Genomic DNA, 25290 nt, shown 5'->3' with positions numbered 1-25290 from the left:
CTCAGAGAGTTGTTGATGCCAGTTCATTGGATATATTCAAGAGGGAGTTAGATATGGCCCTTACGGCTAAAGGGATCAAGGGGTATGGAAAGCAGGAAAGGGGTACTGAGGGAATGATCAGCCATGATCTTATCGAATGGTGGTGCAGGCTCGAATGGCCGAATGACCTACTCCTGCACCTATTTTCTATGTTTCTATGACTAAAGGCAGACAAGTCCCTTGGACCTGATGGCTTGCATCCTCAGGTCTTAAAAAAAGTGGCTGCAGAGATCGTGGATGCATTGGTTGTAATCTACCCAAATTCCCTGGATTCTGGGGAGGTCCCAGCAGATTAGGAAACCGCAAATGTAACGCCCCAATTTAAAAAAGGAGGCAGACAGAAAGCAGGAAGCTATGGACCAGATAGCCCATTATCTGTCGTTGGGAAAATGCTGGAGTCCATTTTAAAGGAAGCAGTAGCAGGACATTTGAAAAAGCATGATTCAATCAAGCAGAATCAACATGGTTTTATGAAAGGAAAATCATATTTGACAAATTTGCTGGAGTTCTTTGAGGATGTTACGAGCAGGGTGGATAAGAAGGAATCAGTGGATGTGGTGTATTTGGATTTCCAGAAGGCATTCAATAAGGTACCACATAAAAGGTTGCGGCACAAGATAAAAGTTCACGGGGTTGGGGGTAATATATTAGCATGGATAGAGGATTGGCTAACTAACAGAAAACTAACAGAGTCGGGATAGATAGGTAATTTTCCAGTTGGCAAACGGTAACTGGTGGGGTGCCGCAGGGATCAGTGCTGGGTCCTCAACTATTTACAATCTATATTAATGACTTGGATGAAGGGACTGAGTGTAATGTAGCCAAGTTTGCTGATGATACAAAGATGGGTGGGAGAGCAAATTGTGAGGAGGACACAAGAAATCTGCAAAAGATACAGGCTAAGTGAGTGGGCAAAAATTTGGCAGATGGAGTATAATATGGGAAAATGTGAGGTTATCTTTGACAGAAAAAAAATAGAAAAGCAAATTATAATTTAAATGGAGTAAAATTGCAAAGTTCTGCAATACAGAGGGACCTGGGGTCCTTCTGTATGAAACGCAAAAAGTTTGTATGCAGGTACAGCAAGTAATCAGGAAGGCCAATGGAATGTTGGTCTTTATTGTGAGGGGGATGGAGTATAAAAGCAAAGTAGTCCTGCTACAACTGTACAGGGTATTGGTAAGGCCACACCTCGAGTACTGTGTACACTTTTGGTCTCCGTATTTAAGGAAGGATATACTTGCATTGGAGGCTGTTCAGAGAACGCTCACTAGGTTGATTCCGGAGATGTGGGGGTTGACTTATGAAGATAGGTTCAACAGGTTGGGCCTATACTCATTGCAGTTCAGAAGAATGAGAGGTGATCTTATCGAAACATATACGATAATGAGGGGCTCGATCAAGTGGATGCAGAGAGGATATTTCCACTCATAGGGAAACTAAAACTAGGGGGCAGTCTCAGAATAAGGGGCCGCCCATTTAAAACTGAGATGAGGAGACATTTCTTTTCAGAGGGTTGTAAAATCTGTGGAATTCTCTGCCCCAGAGAGCTGTGGAGGCTGGGTCACTGAATATATTTAAGGCGGAAATAGACAGATTTTGGAGCAATAAGGGAATAAAGGGTTTTGGGGAGCGGGCAGGGAAGTGGAGCCGAGTCCATGATCAGATCAGACATTATCTTATTAAATGGCAGAGCAGACTCGAGGGGCCAAATGGCCGACACCTGCTCCTATTTATGTTCTTATTTACTCCATATCAGTTTTCAATGTGGTAAAATCAGCCTTGATTTATCCCATTTAAATAAACAGAAACATGAAACTGGTAGTAAACAAAGGCAAGTTTCCTGATTATTATATCCAAGTTTAAAATTTAGTAACCTTTTAAATCCCGATTTTCTCTCAGTAAGTTGAGCACTCGTACATGTATCTTGATACATGTAATGAAAATAGATAACCTGATTTTTCCACTTAAATGTAAATAAAGACAAACTAGGCATAATGCATTGGTCGAATAACTAGAAAAGGTAAAGCCAAATGATACATTCTTTGAAATTGAGCTTGGAAAGCTTAGTTAAAATATTCAAGCTGTATACCAATTACTAACCATACTACGCAATCATTATATAACATTAATTTCAATAAATTTTAAATGAACCTAACGTCCTGAAATAAACTTCTAACCCTAACCACTAACACAATGGGGCTGAAATTCAGGCCCACCAGAAACCTGGTGCATCTACTGTCGTTTTGGCGCCATTACAGCTGCTATGTTTGCAGTGGCCACACGATCCATTTTCGGCAATTCTTTTCAAAAAATGGCTTCTGGCAGTAATGACCGGCGAGAATCAGGAGTTTGCAGCGGTGTGGGTGAGTTGATTGCAGCGGGATAACCACGGGGAAATTCACCCTTCTGGTCATGTGCAGCTAACGAGCCAGCTGCTTCTTAAAGGCCAGGGTTTGCAACTAGGTCCCCCCCTCCCCTTTTATAGGGGGCACTTGTAAAATTTATGATTTTATTGCCCAAAAAAAAAATCACCCAAAAAACCCCCAAAAAAGGGCAGTTGAAAAATGTTTGGAGTGTCCCCCAGATTGGGGGGGCACTTGACTTAACTGGCTAATTTTGTCTCCCATCAAAAGAGTTGCAACTGGGCCCCGAGGGAAGGAGTTGTGTTGAAGGATGGCTGGTGCTGCTGGTCCAAGAGCAAGTCGATTTTCGGATGCCAAATTGGACATCCTGATGCAGGCTTTGGAGGGAAGGAGGCGAGTCCTTTACGCAGACGTGGGGAGACCCACTCGTGAGGAGCTTACAAATGTCTGGAGGGAGATTGCTGTGGAGGTCTCTGGGATCTCCATTCATAACCGCATCGCCACGCAGTGCAGAAAACGGCTGAACGACCTCATCCATCTGATGAAAGTGAGTACCTGTTTTGTTATGTTCAGAATAACTCCACAAGACTGTATGCTGTAAGCTCAAACTGATGTGACCTTAGTCTCTTTAATCAAACTCCAGAGTGAAGAATCAGCATGGCAGACAACCTTTTATATTTGTTTGCACGAGGTGTGGAGGTGACCCTTGGGTCTCCAACAAGTGCTCCCCCTAGTGGCAAGTCTTAGACTATTATAAAGTTTACATACATAACACATTCCACCAACTGCTTGCCTTCCATCATCCCCTTATTTCCCACCTTCACTGTATAGCCACTGAAGCAGCATTTCACTGTTGAGGCCTTATGTGTGTGGGTTCGCGCAATGGAGGCTCTCTCTCATCTCACAGTTACAGCTGCATTTCAGGGACACACTTGCGCACTCATTTCTGATGCGTCATCACAGTGGCACTCACCAACCATCCTAAGTTTTGAACACAACAGGATGGAGCAAAGGTGGTGAGCCTGACATCTAAATCCTCATACCCTTGGAGGAGAGGGTCGAGGCGCTCGTCGGCAAACATGCTGCCTTCCCTGTGGCCACCGGAACTGCCGATGCGGGTAAGCGAAGGCCCTCCTGTAATGCTATCTCTCCCAGAATGCTCCATCGCCTACTGTGCCTTTCCTTCCAAAAGTGTGCTAGTTACAGCCTCCATGTGTCAATCCCCTACCACCCCCTCACGGCAGCCCTTCTCCCATTTATGCTTGCAGATGAGAGGCCGAGTGTCAGCCGAGGACAGAGAGAGGCACCACCTGTCAGCCCAGTGCCAGGCCTGCAGACAACCCCGGGACTGAGTGCCAGCCAAGGACAGAGAGAGGCACTGCCTGTCAGCCCAGTGCTCGGCCTCGATGACACCCTTGAGGACATATGTTCCGATATGCCAAATGACAACATAGGAGCACATTGAGGGCTCCAGCCTTGCTGACACCTGGAGCACACTCCATCTTTTGGAGACCTCAGTAATGAGGAAGAGGAGGACATTGCTGGCAGCAACGCGTCACTGCTTCATTAACATGCAACAGCTCAGATACTGGGAGTACGCAGTCCGATCTAGTTCAGATAGTACAGGGGTCTGCACTGGGGCATAGAGGACTGCAGAATTTTGATGGGGCTAGGCAACCTCAGGTGCCATCTCTCCGGGGGAAGAGTCCGCACCGGAGTTCTGCTGGGGAGGACTCACACGAGCCCATCGATGTAGCAGCTTATAAGAACATAAGAAATAGGAACAGGAGTAGATTCCCAGATGTTGGGAGCACTGGCAAGGGTGCCAGAGAGGCTGTCATAAGTGGTGAGGAGCGTGGAGGAGTCCGTCTCCCGCATGGTCGACAGCACTACGCATTCCATGGAGCCCATCATTACCAGTGTGCAGGTGATGTTGGACTCCCAGATTGTCCATGCGGATCCAGCTGTGATGCCGCAACCTGTAGGTGATGTGGCAGCTGCCATTGCAGCACAGGCACGAGGGAACAAGCGTATCGGTACTGGTTTGGAGAGGATGGCCGCGGCCCTGGAAACGCAGAATGCTACTATGCATTCTGGGCAACAGGTCACAGAGCGTCAAACTGCTGCCATGTCTGCAGGCTGAGACTCTGGCTGCTCCCATGCAATCTCAGCTCGATGCCACCCGACACCTCAGTGTTGCTTTCGTGGCTGGGTCCAACACAGGCCATAGCCCTGACCGGAGCTCCCTCTGGTTGGTGTAGGTGGTAAAATGCCGCCCCCGGTGAGTGATTCAGGCTCCTCAGGCCAGGATACGGATGATGCGCTCCCTCAAGATCGCAGCATTCCTGGCTCCAGACCTGTCCCTCCACCAGTACCTCTATGCATGGCCTCGCCTGAGCCAGACTGAAACCTCCCAGGAGGGTGTTGACCAGTCTGCAGCCAGGCCTTCCAGGCCCAAAGCTGGTAGAGGTCGTCCTAAAAGTACAACTGCAGCTTCCAGACAGGAAACACAGCAGCTTTCCCAGACCCATGAGGCAGCCCTGGAGAGACACTGAGGCGTAGCAGTAGATTGGGCACACGCAAGAGGGGTTATAAGGAGATGCACAAGGGTGAGAAATGATGGTTGTGTGTAAGTTTTTTGGACAGTTTTTTGTTGTTAGTTTTTGCACTAATTTGGATGATATCATAAATCTTTATTATTTGCATCTATATCTGGGCAGGTGTATCCTTTGAGAGTAGGCAACTATGTATGAAGGCACTCATTGGGATGACCATTGAAGGGTCATGTGGGGATAACATTATCTGGATCGAGCAGCAATCAGACATTTCAGCACTTCCCTTGCAGAGTTGGGATGGTGATGACGCCTCCTGGGTGGGTGGTGATGGGGATCCTGGTCCTCCTCCTCTTCCTCAGGTGGTATTGCTGGCTCGACCTCCAGCGGCTGGTCCAACATGAGAGCCAGGTTATGCAGCATGCAGCAGACCACCACGAATATGGAGACTGCAAAGTGCCACCAGAGTGGTCCAGGCAACGGAACCTCTGTTTGAGGAACCTGATGCAGTGCCCGATGATGCACATGATGGCAGAATGAGCACCGTTGTGTGCATGCTCGGCCGCAATCCTGGGGTTCTGAAGTGGAGTCAGCAGCCAAGTAGTCAGGGGATATCCCTTGTCCCCAGGCAGCCATCCACAATCGTGGTTTGGCCCGGTGAAGACAGCAGGCACACTGCTCTGGCGCAGGATGAACGAATCGTGGCTGCTGCTTGGATACCTGGCATCAACTGCCAGGATCCTACGCTGGTGGTCGCAAACCAGCTGCACATTTAGTGAGTGGAATCACTTTCTGTTCATAAAGAGTTTGAGATGGTTCAGTGGCGCCCTCAGGGGAACCCTGCAATCCTGACAAATCCGGCCTGCCGCTCCACCTACTTCTCCCTGGTCATCGGGAAGGAGATATATTGCACTCCTCTCTTATACAGAGCATCGGTCACCTGTCTGAAGGAGCGATGGGCGGAGAATTGGCACATGTTGGAGAAGTCTGCAGTTGCAGACTGGAAAGAGCCCGTCGCGTAAAAGTTGAGAGCTATAGTGACCTTGGTCTCAACGGTGAGGGCTGTCCTCAGCCTTGTGTGAGGCTGCAGATCTGGCCACAGGACATTGAACAGCTCCCTCAGTATGTCCTTTCTAAATTGCAGCCTTCGCAAACATTGCTCATCACTGAGCTCCAGGAAGGAAAACTGTCGTCGGTACACCCTTTGACGGTAGGGCCTCCTTCCCCCAGGTCTGTGCTGGGCCCCTCTGATGCCACCGGGCTGACTGCCTTCTCCCTGTTCCTGGTGATGTTCGGGAGCCTCTGCAGGCTGCTGTTGGCAAGGTTCCTGGTCCAGTATCTGGTAGGGGGTCAGCATACCTGACCCTCCTCCTCACGCCATCTCGCTCCCGACGTGGGGGTCTGTGGTTTTCCGCAGGCCCTTCCCCATGTTGGGCAGCCATGGCTGCTGCCTCCCTTGTCCTACATGCAGTCCTGCCTCCCGCAATGTGCACAAGGCGTTCCCTGCCAACACTGAGCTCATTTTGTCTGCATAAGCAGGCCTATGTTTAGCAGAAAATGAGGCTCACAGGCCACGACTATTCAATGAGAGTGAAAGCTCTCAAAAAGTTCTCAAAAGTGCGCTGCAGGTTTACCAAAACCACAGAGAAATCCGAAAAAGTTTGTCCAAAAAATACCCGATCACACCAAATGTCCATTCTCCTCCTCTGGCGGTCTCGAGCAGCCCGGCAAAGTGCACCAACCCAAAAAGTTGACAGGGCACTGTAACAAAAAAAAAATCAGGCTTTTTTTATAGTGAAAATAGGTGGCGTGGTCGCGTGGCAGTGGTGCGCACTTCAATGATACCATTACGGCCGAGGACACACACCACAGCGGAAGTCTGGGGTAGAAGTGGACACCGCCCCAAAAACTCCCGCGCTTAATATGGGTCGCGGCGGTCAATCGACTGGAATGAGGTGATCACTCGATTCTGCCGCAAAACCGTGGTAACGGCCCTTATTGGATGCTGAATTTCAGCCCCAATTGCTTGCACCTTTTAGTAAAACAATTCTTTTACAACACCTGATCAAACATTTTCCAAACAATATTTTTCTATTAACTTTGGGATGTAATCTGTGAAAAACATTGCATTTGAATCTTTTTTAATTGATCTATTATGTTCAATGAAACATTTTTCCTACAACACTGTGCTATGGCTGTTGTGAAGTTATTTTAATTATTTTGTTGATGTAGAAATTGGCGCAACAAAATACAGGTAGAACGTCCGAAATCCAGAGATCTAAAAACCGTAATTGTCCGAAAACCTGACATTGTGCAGATTGCAAGAGTTGTTGTCCAGAATTCGAAAATATTTACCAAAAAACGGACTTTTAAGCTGTACATACCTTTCTCCAAGCATGAATACAAAAAAGTACGCAGGCTGGCCCGGCCTCGAGGTTCCGTTGGAAATCTGGAAATACGCGAAAGTCGGCCCAAGGGTTTCCGGATTTGGGACGTCGGGCTGTCTCTGAAATCCGGATTATTTTGTTGATGTAGAAATTAGGTATTTAATTTATCAGAATAAAATATAGATCTGGTGGTGCTTCGTTAGCTCTGCTTCAATTAAATAAATAAAGTATTAAAGTCTGGGTGCAAACAGCAGTCAAATGATAAAATGCTACCATAGTCCTCAAAGGGCAAAAGTCTATTATACATGGGTATCTACCCTGAATTAATATGTTACAAGAAGAAATAGGATTATGTGACAAGAGAAAAGCACATTCGCTTTAAAAAAAGAATGAGAAGTCATTTTGACTGAGCAATTTTTTTTAAAGGAAGGGATTGGATTTCTTGGCAGTTACTCTAGCACAAGTTTATTTCCTGACAGTAGTTATAGTGTCCCAAAACCGGAAACGTCGGGACCGAGGCCATTCCAGTTTTCAGGTTTTTCCAGATTTCGGAGAAGAAATCCGCGTCCTGAATCCTGAAACCCCTGGGCTGAGTCTCGGGTATTTCTGGATTTCGGAGAAGAAATCCGACGCCCTGAATCCAGAAACCCTTGGGCCGAGTTTTAGGTATTTCCGGATTTCAGAGACAGCCCGACGTCCCAAATCCGGAAACCCTTGGGCCGACTTTCGCGTATTTCCAGATTTCCAACGGAACCTCGAGGCCGGGCCAGCCTGCGTACTTTTTTGTATTCATGCTTGGAGAAAGGTATGTACAGCTTAAAAGTCCGTTTTTTGGTAAATATTTTCGAATTCTGGACAACAACTCTTGCAATCTGCACAATGTCAGGTTTTCGGACAATTACGGTTTTTAGATCTCTGGATTTCGGACGTTCTACCTGTATTTTGTTGCGCCAATTTCAGGTGCCCACCCACTAACCGAAGCTGGCTAATTTCCAGAAGAATAAACCAAAGACAGTCCTGCAGTTATCACTGATTTGGTAACATCTACAAACTGACAAAAGACAAGTGTTCATGGCTTTATATTAAAATCCAGGCTTTTAATCAACAACATTCAAAAGTTTTATCAGTGAGATTGTTTCTTTGCACGTATCAATTCAAAGTAAATCCTGAGAAACCCAATTGTCATGCCCTGACCCTCCCTGATCTGCTCACCAAGCTGAATTATCAGCCTAAGCATTCTACCCATACCTGGCCACATGTCAATATCAAAGAGCTTTCCACTTCTTTAACCGCTTTGCAATTTATTGCAGTTTCCTGCAGAGTTGAACCTGTATTCACCATCACCTTTATAAAGTGGCACCACATCATTGTCCATATTAATATTTAATACAACTCAATGGGAGTAATCATGCATTGAGTGGTCACTCAATGTACACATTCTTTATTATGGCCACTGAACTGGATCTGCATTAGAACAAATAGACTTAAGAATAGGGCAAGAGGAGCAGCTGCTGAATCAAGTTGGAGCTGGTTTATCCGGATTGGTAGATAATTTGTACTGCATTAAAACAGAATACAGATGACAATGGTCAAGGAAATTACACAAAGATATAGTAACAGTGCCAGGATTGAATAATTTACTTTTACAAAATCAATGCAAATTTTCAAAGAGGAATCAAGCCAGGCAGATATTTGCTAGATAGGCTAAGACACAAAAAATCTGCAAAAGGACATAGTGAGTGGGCAAAAATTTGGCAGATGGAGTACAATGTTGGAAAGTGTGAGGTCATGCACTTTGGCAGAAAAAAAATCAAAGAGCAAGTTATTATTTAAATGGAGAAAGATTGCAAAGTGCCGCAGTACAGCGGGACCTGGGAGTATTTGCGCATGAAACACAAAAGGATAGTATGCAGGTACAGCAAGTGATCAGGAAGGCCAATGATATTTTGGCCTTTATTTCAAAGGGGATGGAGTATAAAAGCAGGAAAGTCTTTCTACAGCTATATAAGGTATTGGTGAGGCCACTGCGTGCAGTTTTGGTTTCCATATTTACGAAAGGATATAGGGGCTTAGGGCAGGAATTTCAGAGATGAGAGCCTAAACAGCTGGAGGCACAGCCAACAATGGGGAGATGCACAAGAGGCCAGAGTTGGAGGAACCTAGAGTTCTCGGAGGGTTATAGAGTTGGACGTTACAAAGGGACCTAGACTAAGTAAATGGGAAAACTATGGCAAATGGAGTTCAGTGTAAGGTCATCCATCCACTTTGGATCTGAGAATAATAAATTATAGTATTTTCTTAATGGTGAGAGACTATGAGCTGTGGAGGAGCAAAAGGATTTAGGTGTGCATACACAAATCACAAAAAATTAAGTGCACAGGCACAGAAAGTAATCAAAAAGGCGAGTGCATTGTTGTCTTTTTTCTCAAGGGGTTAGAACGCACAAATGAAGTGATGGTTCAGTCGTACAGAGCCTTGGTAGGGCCCCATCTGGAGAACTGAATGCGGTTTTGGACATCAAACCTCACGAAAGATATATTGGCCTTGAAAGATATACAACACATGTTTACCAGAATGATAGCAAGGTTTAAATGATGCAGACACGTTGCATAAATGTTGTTTGTTTTCGAGTTTAAATGGTTGAGGGGTAACCTTATCGAGGCGTTTAAAACGATAAAGAGATTTGATAGGGTTAATACAGAGAAACTATTTCCTCTCGTGGGGGAATCCAAAACAATAGGCAATAAGCTTAAAATTAGAGCTTGGCCATTTAGGACTGGAATCAGGAAGCACTTTCTCCACACAAAGGGTAGTGGAAATCTGGAACTCACCCTGAAAAAAGGCTGTGGATGCTAGATCAATTAAGTTTTCAAGACTGAGTCTGATAGTTTGTTGTCAGGTAAGGGTATTAAGGATACAGATCAAAGGCAGCAATTGCAGTTGAGGTTAGGATCAGCTATGTTCTAACAGAATGGCTGAACAAGCTCAAAGGGCTGAACATCCTACTCCTGTTCCTATTTTTGTAAAATAAAAGACCTGCCTTGTGGATTATTGACCTTATAACAGATTTAAATTAGGTTAAAAGTGTAAGCTAAAGATTTATATAAAGACTGAAAATGTAAACATCTTAACACTTCTCATTTTAAAAATAAACTACAATACAAACAGCAGATAATGGCTAGTTTTTTGAGAGTTAATAATATAAAATGGTCACCTGGCTTTATCGAAGTATTTCCCAGTAAAAGCCATCCCACAAGCAGCTCCCAGACCCTGCCCCAAGGATCCAGTAGCAACATCAACAAAAGCTAGTTTCTGAAAAGACACAAGAGGCAAAATGTGACACGGAGACAGATATTACAGAAAGCAATAGCCAGGAAAGGAGAGCCAATCAGAGAAAATATTCACCTTCCCCCAAAGAAGGCTTCAATAATCAAGAGGTCTGCAGTTCCTTTCTCTTTGTTTCCTAAAACCAGATTGAAATAAGCTCAAGAGTAGGCCCCCACCAGTGACACCTGCTGCAGAGTCTGGGAAATTAGGAGACTTTTTCTGCTCCTATTCCCCAAAATAAAGCCATTCAATGCAGTTATTCTGATTTAATTTCTAGCAGAAATTCTTTCAAAAGCACATGAATGTGATATTTCCTTGAGACTCACTGGAACAGGGTGCCCTTCAAGAATGGAACCCATTTTCCGCAACGACAGCAACTGATCCATATTCAGGTAACCAACTTCTGCCCAGGCAGCATACAGTATTGGAGCTGCGTGACCCTGAAATCAAGAAAATACGGTTTTAAAACACGCAGGTTCAAAACACGCTCCTTAAAACTGCATCTTGCACTTTTCAGAATAACTGTCACAAAGATGAGAATCAGCTGTTCTTTTATGCCCAACTGTGTGATAATGCTGACATTAGAAAGTGTACAAAACACATGAACACAGAAATTCCTGAAGGCTTGTTCCACTGCCAGACTTCTAGCTGCCAGACTGTGCCAGTCTCGGCTCGGTTTCCAAATCCAGCCAAAAGGATTATTTGCATAAAGGAGGTTGGTTGCCCCCACTATTTTCAGCACTCTTTCTTGCGCCTCCCCCCATGGGCATGCTGCCTGTAGAGGGGGAGGGCGGGCAGAGGGTAAGCCAGAATTTTCAGAGCAGCATCTTGCCACTCCATCAAGGAAGCAGGCTGTTTCGCCTGAAGATTATTTTTTAAAACAGAAGATCCATTTTATAGAAGCTGCTTTCCTAAAGACAACTGATTGCTCTGATGGGCCCCACTTCTGCCAGGGTGCAATTTCTCACCCTGGAACACGATGGAGTTTTGCCTCCATTGTGTGGAGACCAATGGAGGAGGAACTGGTAGGTGATGTCATCCCACCAGTCCCATCTACTCTTCTGACATCAACATGGGGGGAGACACAAGAAGCACTGGTCACATTTTACTATTGTATGAAAAAGGGGGCGGATACCCAGAAGAATGGGGCTCCGCTCCAATTCCTGCCCCTCTCCTGACTTACGCTGTAGAATGTCCAGGAATTTTGGGCCCATGGACTTTTTAAAGTTATGACATAACTGTATCAAGAACACAAGAGTAAAGGGGAATTGATAAAGCAATGGTTAAGCTACAGTTAAGAGTACACCGCGCCGCTATATGCACTGCATTATACACGGAACATTACAGTCATGGAGGATATACAGCATAGATTTACCATGATGACAGTAGGGATAATAAACGACAGTTGTGAGAATAGACTAGAGATATTAATACTATTTTCACTGGAGAAGGTTAAGAGATTTAATAGACTTTTTAAATTATGCAGGGTTTCTGATAAGGAGAATAAGGAAAGACTATTTATTCTGGTTGGGGAGTCAATGACAACGGGTGTTCAATTATAAGAGTGAGGAGAGCGGTTAAGAGAAACTTATTTATACAGGGATTTGTTAAAGCATGGAATCTCACAGAGAGTAGCTGAGGCAGAGACCACTGCATTTTTTAAGGGATGCAGCAATAAACATATGAAACAAAGAAAAACGTAAGGCAGGATGATGGTATTGGTTTTATTTTAGACCAGCTCTAGCAAAGAGGCAGCACAGGCATGATTGGCTGAATGGCCTCCTTCTGTGGTGCCAACTTCCCCTTCTTCAGATGTGAAGGATATAATAACTGCAAGTAATAATTTTACAGGCTTTTTTAGTTGACAGAAACTTGTGTTGGCAACACAACTACAGATACCCAACACCCAGCTTCTTTAGCTCTGTCAATACTGAATGTACAGTATTTGAAAAAAATGGAGCTTCCTGTGTTTTACCTATTTGAAGACAATTCTCTTACATAAGTCTTAATGAATGCTTACTTGTTGATGCCAGCAGCGATATGAACTATTGTAACCCAACACAGTTAAGTGGCTCTAAAGTATAAATTTAGTTCTCTCTGGAGTCAATTTAATCTTTACAAACATGTTAAAGATGATAGCTTAATAAATAAGCAGTACAAATTATTTGTATTTGTTCTGGAAAGATTCATGAGCTATTGGACTGCACTTGCAAATATTTCAGCTACACAAGCAATTACAATCGGTCGTAGTGATGTTCTGCACCCCTTCCAGGTGGCAAATAATTTCACATGTAATGTATTCCTTAAAAGATTTTAGAAACATAAAAATTTACAGAGCAGAAGGAGGCCATTTCGGCCCATTGTGTCTGCGCTGGCCGACAAAGAGCCGCATGGCCCTTCGTCAGCAGCCCTAACGGTTACATACAAACCCATGAACAATAACGGAAAGACAAAGAGCACCCAGCCCAACCAGTCCGCCCCACACCACTGCAACACCCCTTGTACTAAAAACATCTACACTCCACCCCACCTGAAGCCATGTGATCTCCTGGGAGGGGCAAAAACCAGATAAAAACTCAGGCCAATTTAGGGAGAAAAAAAATCTGGGAAAATTCTTCTCCGACCCAGCCAGACGATCGAAACTAGTCCAGCAGATCACCCTGGCCATATTCTTTTCCCTGCAGTACTTACCATTATATCTGCGCCAACCAACAAAAGGTCGCCTAGTCTAATCCCAATTACCAGCTCTAGATCCGCAACCCTGCAGGTTACGGCACTTTAAGTGCCCATCCAACCATCTGTTAAAAGCGGTGAAGGTTTCTGCATCCACCACTCTTCCAGGCAGTGAGTTCCAGATCCCCACAACCCTCTGTGTAAAGAAGCCCCCCCTCAAATCCCCTCTAAACCTTCTACCAACCACCTTAAAACTATGCCCCCTCCACCAATGGAAATAGACCCTTACTATCGACTATGTCCAGGCCCCTCAATATTTTGCACACCTCGATGAGGTGTCCGCTCAATCTCGTCTGTTCTAATGAGAACAAACCCAGCCTATCCAATCTGTCCTCATAACTAAGATTCTCCATTCCAGGCAGCATCCAAGTAAATCTCCTCTGCACTCTCTCTAGTGCAATCACGTCCTTCCTATAATACAGCGACCAGAACTGCACGCAGTACTCCAGCTGTGGCCTAACCAAAGTATTATACAATTTAAGCATAACCTCCCGGCTCTTATATTCTATGCCTTGGCCAATAAAGGCAAGCATTTCGTATGCCTTCTTAATCACCTTATCCACCTGGCCTGCTACTTTCAGGGATCTGTGGACAAGCACTCCAAGGTCCCTTTGTTCATCTACATTATTAAGTGGCCTACCGCTTAATGTGTATACCCTTTCCTTAATAGCCCTCCCAAAGTGCATCACCTCACACTTCTCTGAATTAAATTCCATTTGCCACTGCTCTGCCCATCTGACCAGTAGATTGATATCCTCCTGCAGCCCATGACTTTCCTCTTCATTATCAACCACACAGCCAATTTTAGTGTCGTCTGCAAACTTCTTAATCATACTTCCTATATTCAAATCTAAATCGTTGATTATATAACCACAAAAAGCAAGGGACCCAATACTGAGCCCTGCGGAACCCCACTGGAAACATCCTTCCAGTCACATAAACATCCATCAATCATTACCCTTTGCTTCCTACCTCCAAGCCAATTTTGGATCCAACTTGCCCCTTTGCCCTGGATCCCATGGGCTTTAACCTTCATGACCAGGCTATCATGTAGGACCTTATCAAAAGCCTTGCTAAAGTCCATATATACATCGTACGCACTACCCTCATTGACCTTCTTGGTTACCTCCTCAAAAAATTCAATCAGGTTAGTCAGACACGATCTTCCCTTAACAAATCCGTGCTGACTGTCCCTAATTAATCCTGCCTTGCCAAATGCAGATTTATCCCGTCTTTCAGGATTTTTTCCAATAATTTTCCCACCACTGAGGTTAGGCGGGACAGGCCTGTAATTACTCACCCTGTCCCTTTCTCCCTTCTTAAACAAGGGTACTACATTAGCAGTCCTCCAATCCTCAGGCACCATGTCCAGATCCAAAGAGGACTGGAAAATGATGGTCAAGGCCTCTGCTATTTCCTCTTTTACTTCGCTCAACAGCCTGGGATCCATTTCATCCGAGCCTGGGGACTTATCTACTTTCAAAGCTGCTAAACCCCTTAATACTTCCTCTCTCACTATATTTATTTCATTCAGAATATCACACTCCTCCTCTATAGCAGTATCTGCATTACCTCTTTCCTTTGTGAAAACAGATACAAAGTATTAGTTAAGAACCCTACCAACATCTTCTGCCTCCTCACAAAGATTACCCTCATGATCGCTAAAGGCCCCACCCTTTCCTTAGTTACCCTCTTACTCTTTATATATTTATAGAACATCTTAGGGTTTTCCTTAATTTTACTGGCCAAGAATTTCTCGTGCTCTCTTAGCATTCCTAATATCCTTTTAAATTTTACCTCTTATCTTTCTATATTCCTCCAAAGATTCTAAAATATTTAGCCATTGATGTGTGACATAAGCGTCGTTTTTTTTTTAAATGAAAGTTACTCTGTATCTCAGATTAGATTGGTTTGGAAAACCAGCACAAAGAATTGTGTAATCAAAATGTATTCACTATAATTTAAACCATACTGAATATATGTGTGAAGACGGGTCATTACATACATGCCTCTGATTCAAAATTTTACTTGCATGTTTTCAACAATAGAATCTGGTATTATTACACTCTTCTCCACCCTTACAATTACTATACTGAAGTCTATGTAATAATCTGCTGCATTTCTAGCCCCATGATTAATTGCAAAGATTACAAAAGTACATCTGAATTACCGTTTTCTTGCTGAGCACTTGCTGCAGTTCCAATTTAATGGGTCTTCAGAGTCTGCTAAATCGGTAGTGTGAAATAAGTCCCAAAATATGAAGTTTTTAGTGTAAAACATGACGATAAAATGTATTTGTATATCAATTCTTACCTTCGAGAGTACAAAGCGATCATTGTTGGGGTTCTTCGGGTCTTGTGGTTTGTACTTCATAACGTGGAAGAACAGCACGGACATGATCTCGGCTGCACTGCAGCATGATGTAGGGTGTCTGTAAATCAAACAGACAACAGCATGCTGCCACTTCACACAGTTCATGCTCCAGTATTGATAGTCAGTTCAACTTGCAGCATTTCCTTTCAGAGTAAGCAATTCCTTTGGATCTGTCTAATCTCAACTGATTATTCCTGCAAAATGTTATTGCAATAATTTGAATCAAATAATGTCGTCAGTTCGGAAATCCATACTACTGGAATAAAGTAAAACCTGAAACTAAAATTATGTTTTAAAACTGTGTTGTATCCATTTGTGTGTATAATTTTTGGCAACAATGGATAATCTGGGAATATACAGAACAATATGGAGCTCAATATTCTGCTTAGTTATTAAATAATTATGAACTGTAAGCACTCTTTCCTGAATAGCATACTTTAATATAGAGGCCATTGCTTCAAACAACAATTCTAAATGGTTTATTTTGCATTTTTCAAACTTCATTAAATCACTTTATTTTTAAGTTCTCCTTCAATGTTATCAACTCCAAAAAATAAGAATATTTAATTCCAATTTGTAGATTGTGTTCCTCACTTATTTATTTAAAAAAATTCAAAAGTCTTTTTCCATTGCAGAAAATTAATTTTAAAAAAAAATCACATTTTTCTGTCTTAATTTCAAAGTTAAATAACAACTAAGGCAAATTGAACAAAGGTACATTGTCAAGTTTTAACTAAACAAACTAAAATAAAGCTTTACTTTCAAGAAATAATACAATAATTTGAATAAATTTATGACACAGGTTCCAACATTCCTATTGGTTCATTACCTCACCATCTCTACCGAGAATTCAACATTCTTTAAAAACCTACATCAGCTTGGTCAGAAGGAGGGTTAATATTTTCACTTGCTGGAATCGTAAAAGGAAATGCTGGCCAAACACAAAAATAGAATCCTCAACGAATGAATAGTATTTTAATTTGTTAAATAGACAGAAACATTTATTTGCTTATGTAACACAAACTTGTACATCACTTCACCAGATTAATAAAGTGGAATAGCACTGCATACTAGTTGATTTTAGTAAATATTGTCTATGCAGGTTAGAGCACAATCCATTTTGATCACATACTCAATTCCATCAGATGAAATCCAGAATGGAACTGGAATACTTAGACATACCGCGTGTTAAATATTAATGTTTTACATGCTCTAATCTTGTGCAATTCTTTCATGCTATACTTAACCACGTTTCCATCAAATCCTGTGCCTTGCTAAAGTGGCTTAAACCTGTAACAGTACGTAGGTAATAAGAACAAAGGTGAAATACTGCATTAAATATTAAAGCATAAATATGAAATTATTTCTCTAACACTCCCATTTTGGGATCAGGTTCACATTAATTCTGCAGCATTATCTTAATATTTTTTATTTGTTCATGTGATGTGTGCGTTGCTGGCAAGGCCAGCATTTATTGTCCATCCCCAGGCCATTTCAGAGGGCAATTAAGGCAGTGCTGTCAAATTATTGAATTTCCCATTTTATGAGCAGCAGAAAACACAAGCTCTTTGGACAATTATTTTATTTCACACACACACACATATATATATATGTGTATTCAACCATCTTCAATATATTTGTTTTGTCTTTTCTAGGAGTTTCCTTTTTAAGGAGTTGCGTACATCATACCTTAAATCATGATTCTGTATCTTCTCAGTAAAAATTAAACTGTGCTCTCCCAAAGAGTAAAGACAATATAAAAGCAATCCAGCTGAGAATGTCTCAGGATTAATGTCTGGTGTGTGCAGAGATAGTTAATCACTACTGGGGCAGCAGTTAGGGCACTATAATTGGCCTTTTTTTATTCATTAAGGGGTGTGGACACCACTGGCAAGGCCAGCATTTATTGCCCATACCCAATTGTCCTTGGGAAGGTGGTGCTGAGCCACCTTCTTGAACCGCTGCATTCCATGTGAAGGTACTCCCACAGCGCTGGTAGGGAGTTCCAGGATTTTGACTCAGCGACAATGAAGGAGCGCCGATATATTTCAAAGTCAGGATGGTGTGTGGCTTGGAGGGGAACTTGGGAATTGATGGTGTTCCCATGTGCCTGCTGCCCTTGTCCTTCTATGCGGTAGAGATTGTGGGTTTGGGAGATGCTGCCGTGCATACTGTAGATGGTACACACTGAAGCACGGTGCGCTAGTGGAGGAAATAAATGTTTAAGGTGATGGATGGGGTGCCAATCAACGTTCACTCTAAAAATAAATTTGTGTGCAGTACCTTTAGCCAACGCACAGCATCTCATGGGGAACAGCTTGTGAGCAGACTGCGCAATACCTTCCCGATTACTATGTGTTTATCAAGCGGGCTGCTTTGTCCTCAATGGTGTTGAGCTTCTTGAATGTTGTTGGAGCGACTCTCATCCATGCAAGTGGAGGTATTCCATCACACTCCCGACTTGTGCCTTGTAGATAATGGAAAGGCTTTGGGGAGTCAGGAGGTGAGTCACTAGTCGCAGAATACCCAGTCTCTGCTCTTGTAGCCACCGTATTTATATGGCTGATCCGGTTAAGTTTCTGGTCAATGGTGACCCCCCCCCCCCCTCCAGGATGTTGATGGTGGAGAATTTGACGATGGCAATTCCGTTTAATGTTAAGGGGAGGTAATTAAAACTCTCTCTTGTTAGAGATAGTCATTACCTGGAACTTGTGTGGCGCGAATGTTACTTGCCATTTATCAGCCCAAGACTGAATGTTGTCCAAATCTTGTTGCACGCCGGCAGATTGCTTCATTATCTGAGGAGTTGCAAATGGAACTGAACACTGCAATCATCAGCAAACTTCCCCACTTCTGACCTTATGTTGGAGGGAAGGTTATTGATGAAGCAGCTGAAGATGGTTGAGCCTGGGACACTGCCCTGCAGCTCTGTCCTGGGGCTGAGATGATTGGCCACCAACAATCACCTTCCTTTGTGCTAGGTATGACTCCAGCCAGTGGAGCGTTTTCCCCCGATTCCCATGGACTTCAATTTTACTAGGGCTTCTTGATGCCACACTCGATGAAATGCTGCCTTGGTGTCACGAGCAGTCACTCTCACTTCTGGAATACCCAGTCTCTGCTCTTGTAGCCACCGTATTTATATGGCTGGTCCGGTTAAGTTTCTGGTCAATGGTCGATATATGGACCAAGGTTGTAATGACGTCTGGAGCAGTGTGATCCTAGTGGAATCTAAACTGAGCATGGGTGAGCAGGTCATTGGTGAGCAAGTGCCACTTGATAGCACTACCGACGACCGCTTTCATCGCTTTGCTGATGATTGAGAGTAGGCTGATGCGTCAACACCCTGGACTATGTACAGAAATGTGACAGCCAGGATTCCTGTTCCTGAAACTGCTCGAAAAGTTGGGCAATAAGATTGGGGTCGGCTGTGAAGCCTCATAATAATTAAACAGCTGATTCACATATCATAACTAGTGATACGGAGGGCTGCCAGCATCCATGGAACTATATCCCAACAAGAGGTGGGACATTTAAGACTAGCAATGAGAAAAAAAAATAACCTGCAACATTCAAAAGTTATAAACTATGCACTGCTTTGATGCATAATCTTCATTTTAGAACAAACAGTTGTTCAGAAGCTGTGTTCCTTTGTATATGCAAAACCAACTTAAAATGTAGATGGTATTTTGAGTTTTCACCAATGCAAGGGATAATGGGAAAGAACTTCTGCCATTTTTACTGCTATTCCATATGCACTTTAGTGTAGTTCAAACATTTCTATTACTGTAATGTACTTACTGTAAAGCTTACTGTAATTTTTGCAGCAATATCCAGAAAAATTAATTGGTCTTCCTGAGGTGGTATCCAAGTTTTAAACAGAGACCAATAAGCGTTTTAAATCCCAATAGAAGTTGGACTTCTTCTCCACTCAGCTGTATGAAAGTATATATTGACACCAAAAGGATGCTCCAGAAGGCCTTGCTATCGGAGAAAGGTTTGGTGTAAAAAAAAAGTGTGACTGTGCAAAATAAATCTCAATTTTTCCAGGTGTCATGTGCGGAAATAGGCCTGGAAATCGTTTTAACAAGACAATAAAAGTGGACTTTTTTAATATTCAAAGATTTAAAAGTCTAGATGGCAACGGAATTTTTAAAATCTCGATTGATCCTACAGTAGAACTTAAAGGTATGGTTTAAAAAAAATGACAGCAACACAGTATAACAGATCATAGGATATATGAGATCCAGAATTTGGTTCCCTATGATTCCTGGCTATGAAACTTGGCTGCGTAACGTGTACCCATTCATGTCCAATCTGACCTGTGTATAACTTAACCATCTTCATTAAAACTCACTTTAAAACCTGTTTTTCCTCTCATCGAAATGATGAGTTTGTGACAGGATCTCCATATTGCGAGAATGTTTTGTGATTTCAATTATTTGAAATATGGAGCTTCCTTTCAATCATACAATATATGACTCCCTTCCAGTGGCTCAGTGAATAATTCAGTAAACTCTGAGCTGTGCAGATAAGGCAGGTCATCGGTTTGATCCTCCAGTCTGTTTTTAGCTTATTGTCGTAGGGGCACTACTGTTTGTCCCAGTGCCTTTGGATTACCATGGGGAATGTATGTCAGATGTCATTGTTAGGTGATAACAAAAAAGGTCTCAGCTGTGATGTTCCTTTTAGTTAAATAGCCTGCCAGCTATTGGCTGGCACTGTCAAGGATCATACATGAATAAAGGCTATTTGGGCACAATTCCTTATGGACTATACGGTGGCAAGAAGTGAATGCCTTCAGTAGAGGAGAGAAGGTGAGAAAACTGGTGAAGGTATACAAGAATCAGACTTTCCAAGAAAGTATTGAACTTTGAACAATTCTCATTTGGTCTTTTTGACTGTTTTTAAATAAAAAGTTAGTGAAAAGGGGAGTAAGACTTTTTTTATATGAAGCAGAACTGAAAGTATCAATTGTAACAGTGGAGTATTGCACAATGGTCTGTAAATTTGATGAATTAATTCCCAATTACACAATGTAAAATCAGTTCATTTTCCTAATAAATCAGTTCATTTTTGTAATAATTATAATCATTCAACCAGCCTACGCTGAACTAAACTGCATGATTTCAAAATGTGTTCTTTGCCATAAGTTTGAATCTTTTGGAGCCAAAAATGTGGAATTTCGTCAGTGTGAAATTCAAAAAAATGTACTCATACAATGGAAAAGTTACATGCTTAACTTAAAAAAAATTAAATAAAAACACCAGCCACTTTGACTTTTCTGCAGGAAAAAAAGTATGTTTGTTAAAGTCAAAAAATGTGTCTGCTTTTAATTTGTGTTCTATTTTGGTTGATTGTTTAGTAAGCTAGATGACTATTTTATTGAAGATTCTGTATTAGATTAAAAAATTAGGATTCAATGAATGGATTTACTAATCTGTAACCACAAGAAATTGATCAAAAAACATTGGACCTACAACACTTCCATAATTTAATGAGTCAATCTTGGAACCTGATCAGTTTTTCAAAAACGGAATTTAGTGCATTGGGAGCATTGAGAAACTACTCAATGATGTAATCTCCTTGTTATAATGTTAATGTAAGAATGTTAAGCTTTTGACCCATATGTGTTTAATTTAGTAGTTGGCTCTTGCCCTTTGGGGGTGGGGGGTCTCCCAAAGATCATTACTATAATCACAACTTTTAATGCCAAATAGATCCACAGAAGAGTGTTTACAGAGAACAAAATTTACAACTGAAGATGAACTTTCTGTTCCGTTGACCATCAGGGCGGGATCTGGATCTGCTGATCCCCGGCATCCTTGGAGATCGAGACTGGGGAAGGGGCGCGAAAGAATAAGATGAATAAAAAGATTAAAAGTATCCCGAGATCAGCGAGCGTTCGACTAAACGGCCCGGCCCAGTTACACGGCAAGAAACGGAAAAATAAAGGGTTTCCTCAGACAACACCAATGATTATTTCATCATTAATTAATATAAATCTTAACGTCTTCTAACAAGATTGTTTTCTCTTCAACCGTTATCTGTGTTTTCGGACACCGCCTCCTCCCCTCTCAGTTTTTGGCGGTTTATTTTTTTTAACCGCTGTTTCACACGTGGCGACTATTTACATTTAAACTGCAGCTGAGCCTCCCGCCCCCAATCCTCCAGCTCCTGTTGGCCTGCGGGAGGGAAAAACATCGGTTAGCGGCAGTTATTCTCCCTTTCGGTGGACACCTACCCCGATCCGGCTTCGGTGGTGGTAGTGATGGAGTGAATCCGCAGTGTGTTGGCCATGTCCTTCAGGGCCTGCAGGGTACCGGCGTCGGGTCTGTGGTAACAAGCCATGGCTAAGCTGTGGAGAGAGACACTGAGAAACAGAGAGAGATACCTGAAGATCTCCGGGACACTGGTCTTTGGTGTATGTGTGTGCACACTCTGCAATAAGCCCAGCCCACTCGCCCTCCCGTCACCCGACAATGACTGAGGAGGAGGAGCCCGGATCAGCCAACAGCTCCTCCCATTGGCTTAGACGGGCTGGACCATCCAACACATTCCAAACACCTGTGGTTACAAAAGAAGGCAGGGGAGCAGAGAGCCAGAGGCACAGAAAGAGCGCAGCGCTCCCAGGAAAATATTCCGGCCTGCGTATTTCTCGCATTGCAATGTATTTCCTACACTGCGATCTATGGATATTGGGAGCATGTGTGCGCACTAGGTCCGTGCAGCAAAGCTTGGTCTCCAGTCGTCTTGGTTCACCCTCGCCACTGAATCAGGATCTAGCTCTGTCAAGCCCGTGGGGTGGCTGGTGTGCAGCGGCCACCCCACGTTAAAAGAATCCACACACAGGCAATCTTCCAGCCTTCAATATGTAATTCGGGACCTAGAATGTCATAGATGACCTAGAGGAGGGGACAGAGTGTAGTGCAACAAAATTTGCAGATGACACTAAGATTAGTGGGAAAGCGGGTTGTGTAGAGGACTCAGAGAGGCTGCAAAGAGATTTGGATAGGTTAAGCGAATGGGCTAAGGTTTGGCAGATGGAATACAATGTCGGAAAGGTGTGAGGTCATTCACCTTGGGAAAAAAAACAGTAAAAGGGAATATTATTTGAATGGGGAGAAATTACAACATGCTGTGGTGCAGAGGGACCTGGGGGTCCTTGTGCATGAAACTCTATCCCAAAAGGTTAGTTTGCAGGTGCAGCAGGTAATCAGGAAGGCAAATGGAATGTTGACCTTCATTGCCAGAGGGATGGAGTACAAAAGCAGGGAGGTGTATAAGGTAGTGGTAAGGCCGCACCTGGAGTACTGCGTGCAGTTTTGGTCACCTTACTTAAGGAAGGATATACTAGCTTTGGAAGGGGTACAGACACGATTCACTAGGCTGATTCCAGAAATGAGGGGGTTACCTTATGATGATAGATTGAGTAGACTGGGTCTTTACTCCTTGGAGTTCAGAAGGATGAGGGGTGATCTTATAGAAACATTTAAAATCATGAAAGGGATAGACAAGATAGAGGCAGAGAGGTTGTTTCCATTGGTAGGGGAGACTAGAACTAGGGGGCACAGCCTCAAAATACGGAGGAGCCAATTTAAAACCGAGTTGAGAAAGAATTTCTTCTCCCAGAGGGTTGTGAATCTGTGGAATTCTCTGCCCAGGGAAGCAGTTGAGGCTAGCTCATTGAATGTTTTCAAGTCAAAGATAGATAGATTTTTAACCAATAAGGGAATTAAGGGTTATGGGGAGAGGGCGACCAGATCAGCCATGATCTTATTGAATGGCGGAGCAGGCTCGAGGGGCTATATGGCCTACTGCTGTTCCTAATTCTTATGTTCTAATGTCAAGTCCCTCATTGAAACACCTGTGAACTCATCCCTTTTTGGTGTGGAAGCAAATTATCCTTGATACAAGGGACCGCCTAATACTATACATATCTGTGCATTAAAGTTGCCACATTATTTTATCTTTCATAACGCTGGAACTTCCAACAACTTGTATTTATATAGCGGCTTTAACATAGTAAAACATCCCAAGGTGCTTCACAGGAGTGTTATAAGAGAAAAAATTGACACCGAGCCACATAAGGAGAAATTAGGGCAGATGACCAAAAGCTTGGCCAAAGAGATAGATTTAAAAGGAGCGTCTGAAAGGAGGAAAGAGGCAGAGAGGTTTAGAAACATAGAAAATAGGTGCAAGAGTAGGCCATTTGGCCCTTTGAGCCTGCACCACCATTCAATATGATCATGGCTGATCATGCAACTTCAGTACACCATTCCTGCTTTCTCTCCATACCCCTTGATCCCTTTAGCGGTAAGGGCCACATCTAACAACTTTTTGAATATATCTAACGAACTGGCCTCAACAACTTTCTGTGGTAGAGAATTCCACAGGTTCACAATTCTCTGAGTGAAGAAGTTTCGCCTCATCTCGATCCTAAATGGCTTACCCCTTATCCTTAGACTGTGACCCCTGGTTCTGGACTTCCCCAACATCGGGAACATTCTTCCTGCATCTAACCTGTCCAATCCCGTCAGAATTTTATATGTTTCGATGAGATCCCCTCTCATTCTTCTAAATTCCAGTGAATACAAGCCTAGTCGATCCAGTCTTTTTTCATGTCAGTCCTGCCATCCCGGGAATCAGTCTGGTGAACCTTCACTGCACTCCCTCAATAGCAAGAATGTCCTTCCTCAGATTAGGAGACCAAAACGCTACACAATATTCAAGGTGTGGCCTCACCAAGGCCCTGTACAACTGCAGTAAGACCTCCCTGCTCCTATATGCAAATCCTCTCGCTATGAAGGCCAACATGCCATTTGCCTTCTTCACCGACTGCTGTACCTGCATGCCAACTTTCAATGACTAATGTACCATGACACCCAGGTCTCGTTGCACCTCCCCTTTTCCTAATCTGTCACCATTCAGATAATATTCTGCCTTCCTGTTTTTGCCACCAAAATGGATAACCTCACATTTATCTACATTATACTGCATCTGCCATGCATTTGCCCACTCACCTAACCTGTCCAAGTCACTCTGTAGCCTCTTAGCCACCCAACTTAGAGTCATCTGCAAACTTGGAGATATTACATTCAATTCCTTCATCTAAATCATTAATATATATTGTAAATAGCTGGGGTCCCAGCACTGAACCTTGCAGTACCCCACTAGTCACTGCCTGCCATTCTGAAAAGGACCCGTTTATTCCTACTCTTTGCTTCCTGTCTGTCAACCAGTTCTCTATCCACGTCAATACATTACCCCCAATACCATGTGATTTAATTTTGCACACTAATCTCTTGTTTGGGACCTTGTTAAAAGTCTTTTAAATGTCCAAATATGCCACATCCATTGGTTCTCCCTTGTCCACTCTACTAGTTACATCCTCAAAAAATTCTAGAAGATTTGTCAAGCATGATTTCCCTTTCATAAATCCATGCTGACTTGGATCGATCCTGTCACTGCTTTCCAAATGCGCTGCTATTACATCTTTAATAATTGATTCCA

At 43.1% G+C, this 25290-nt stretch overlaps 1 protein-coding gene across 2 annotated transcripts in view; it reads right to left on the bottom strand.

Annotated features, from left to right (window-relative positions):
* The window catches only part of LOC139277189 (transketolase-like), a 73644-nt gene extending 51378 nt beyond the window's left edge, over positions 1-22266 (bottom strand). The window contains exons 1-4 of one of the 2 annotated variants that reach the window (XM_070895306.1): positions 22022-22266; positions 15718-15835; positions 10998-11111; positions 10559-10656 (exon numbers count right to left, since the gene is read on the bottom strand). In XM_070895306.1, coding sequence (XP_070751407.1) covers positions 10559-10656; positions 10998-11111; positions 15718-15835; positions 22022-22128 — 437 coding nt within the window. In that variant the 5' untranslated portion in view covers positions 22129-22266. The remainder of the gene's footprint in view (positions 1-10558; positions 10657-10997; positions 11112-15717; positions 15836-22021) is intronic. The other variant, XM_070895307.1, reaches the window with a different exon arrangement.
* Between the last annotated feature and the right edge of the window lie 3024 nt (positions 22267-25290).

The sequence above is a fragment of the Pristiophorus japonicus genome, chromosome 12 (assembly GCF_044704955.1).
Source record: "Pristiophorus japonicus isolate sPriJap1 chromosome 12, sPriJap1.hap1, whole genome shotgun sequence".
NCBI classification, from domain to species: domain Eukaryota; kingdom Metazoa; phylum Chordata; class Chondrichthyes; family Pristiophoridae; genus Pristiophorus; species Pristiophorus japonicus.
Note: the sequence above shows the minus strand (reverse complement) of the source record. Positions and strands in the feature narration are given on the sequence as shown.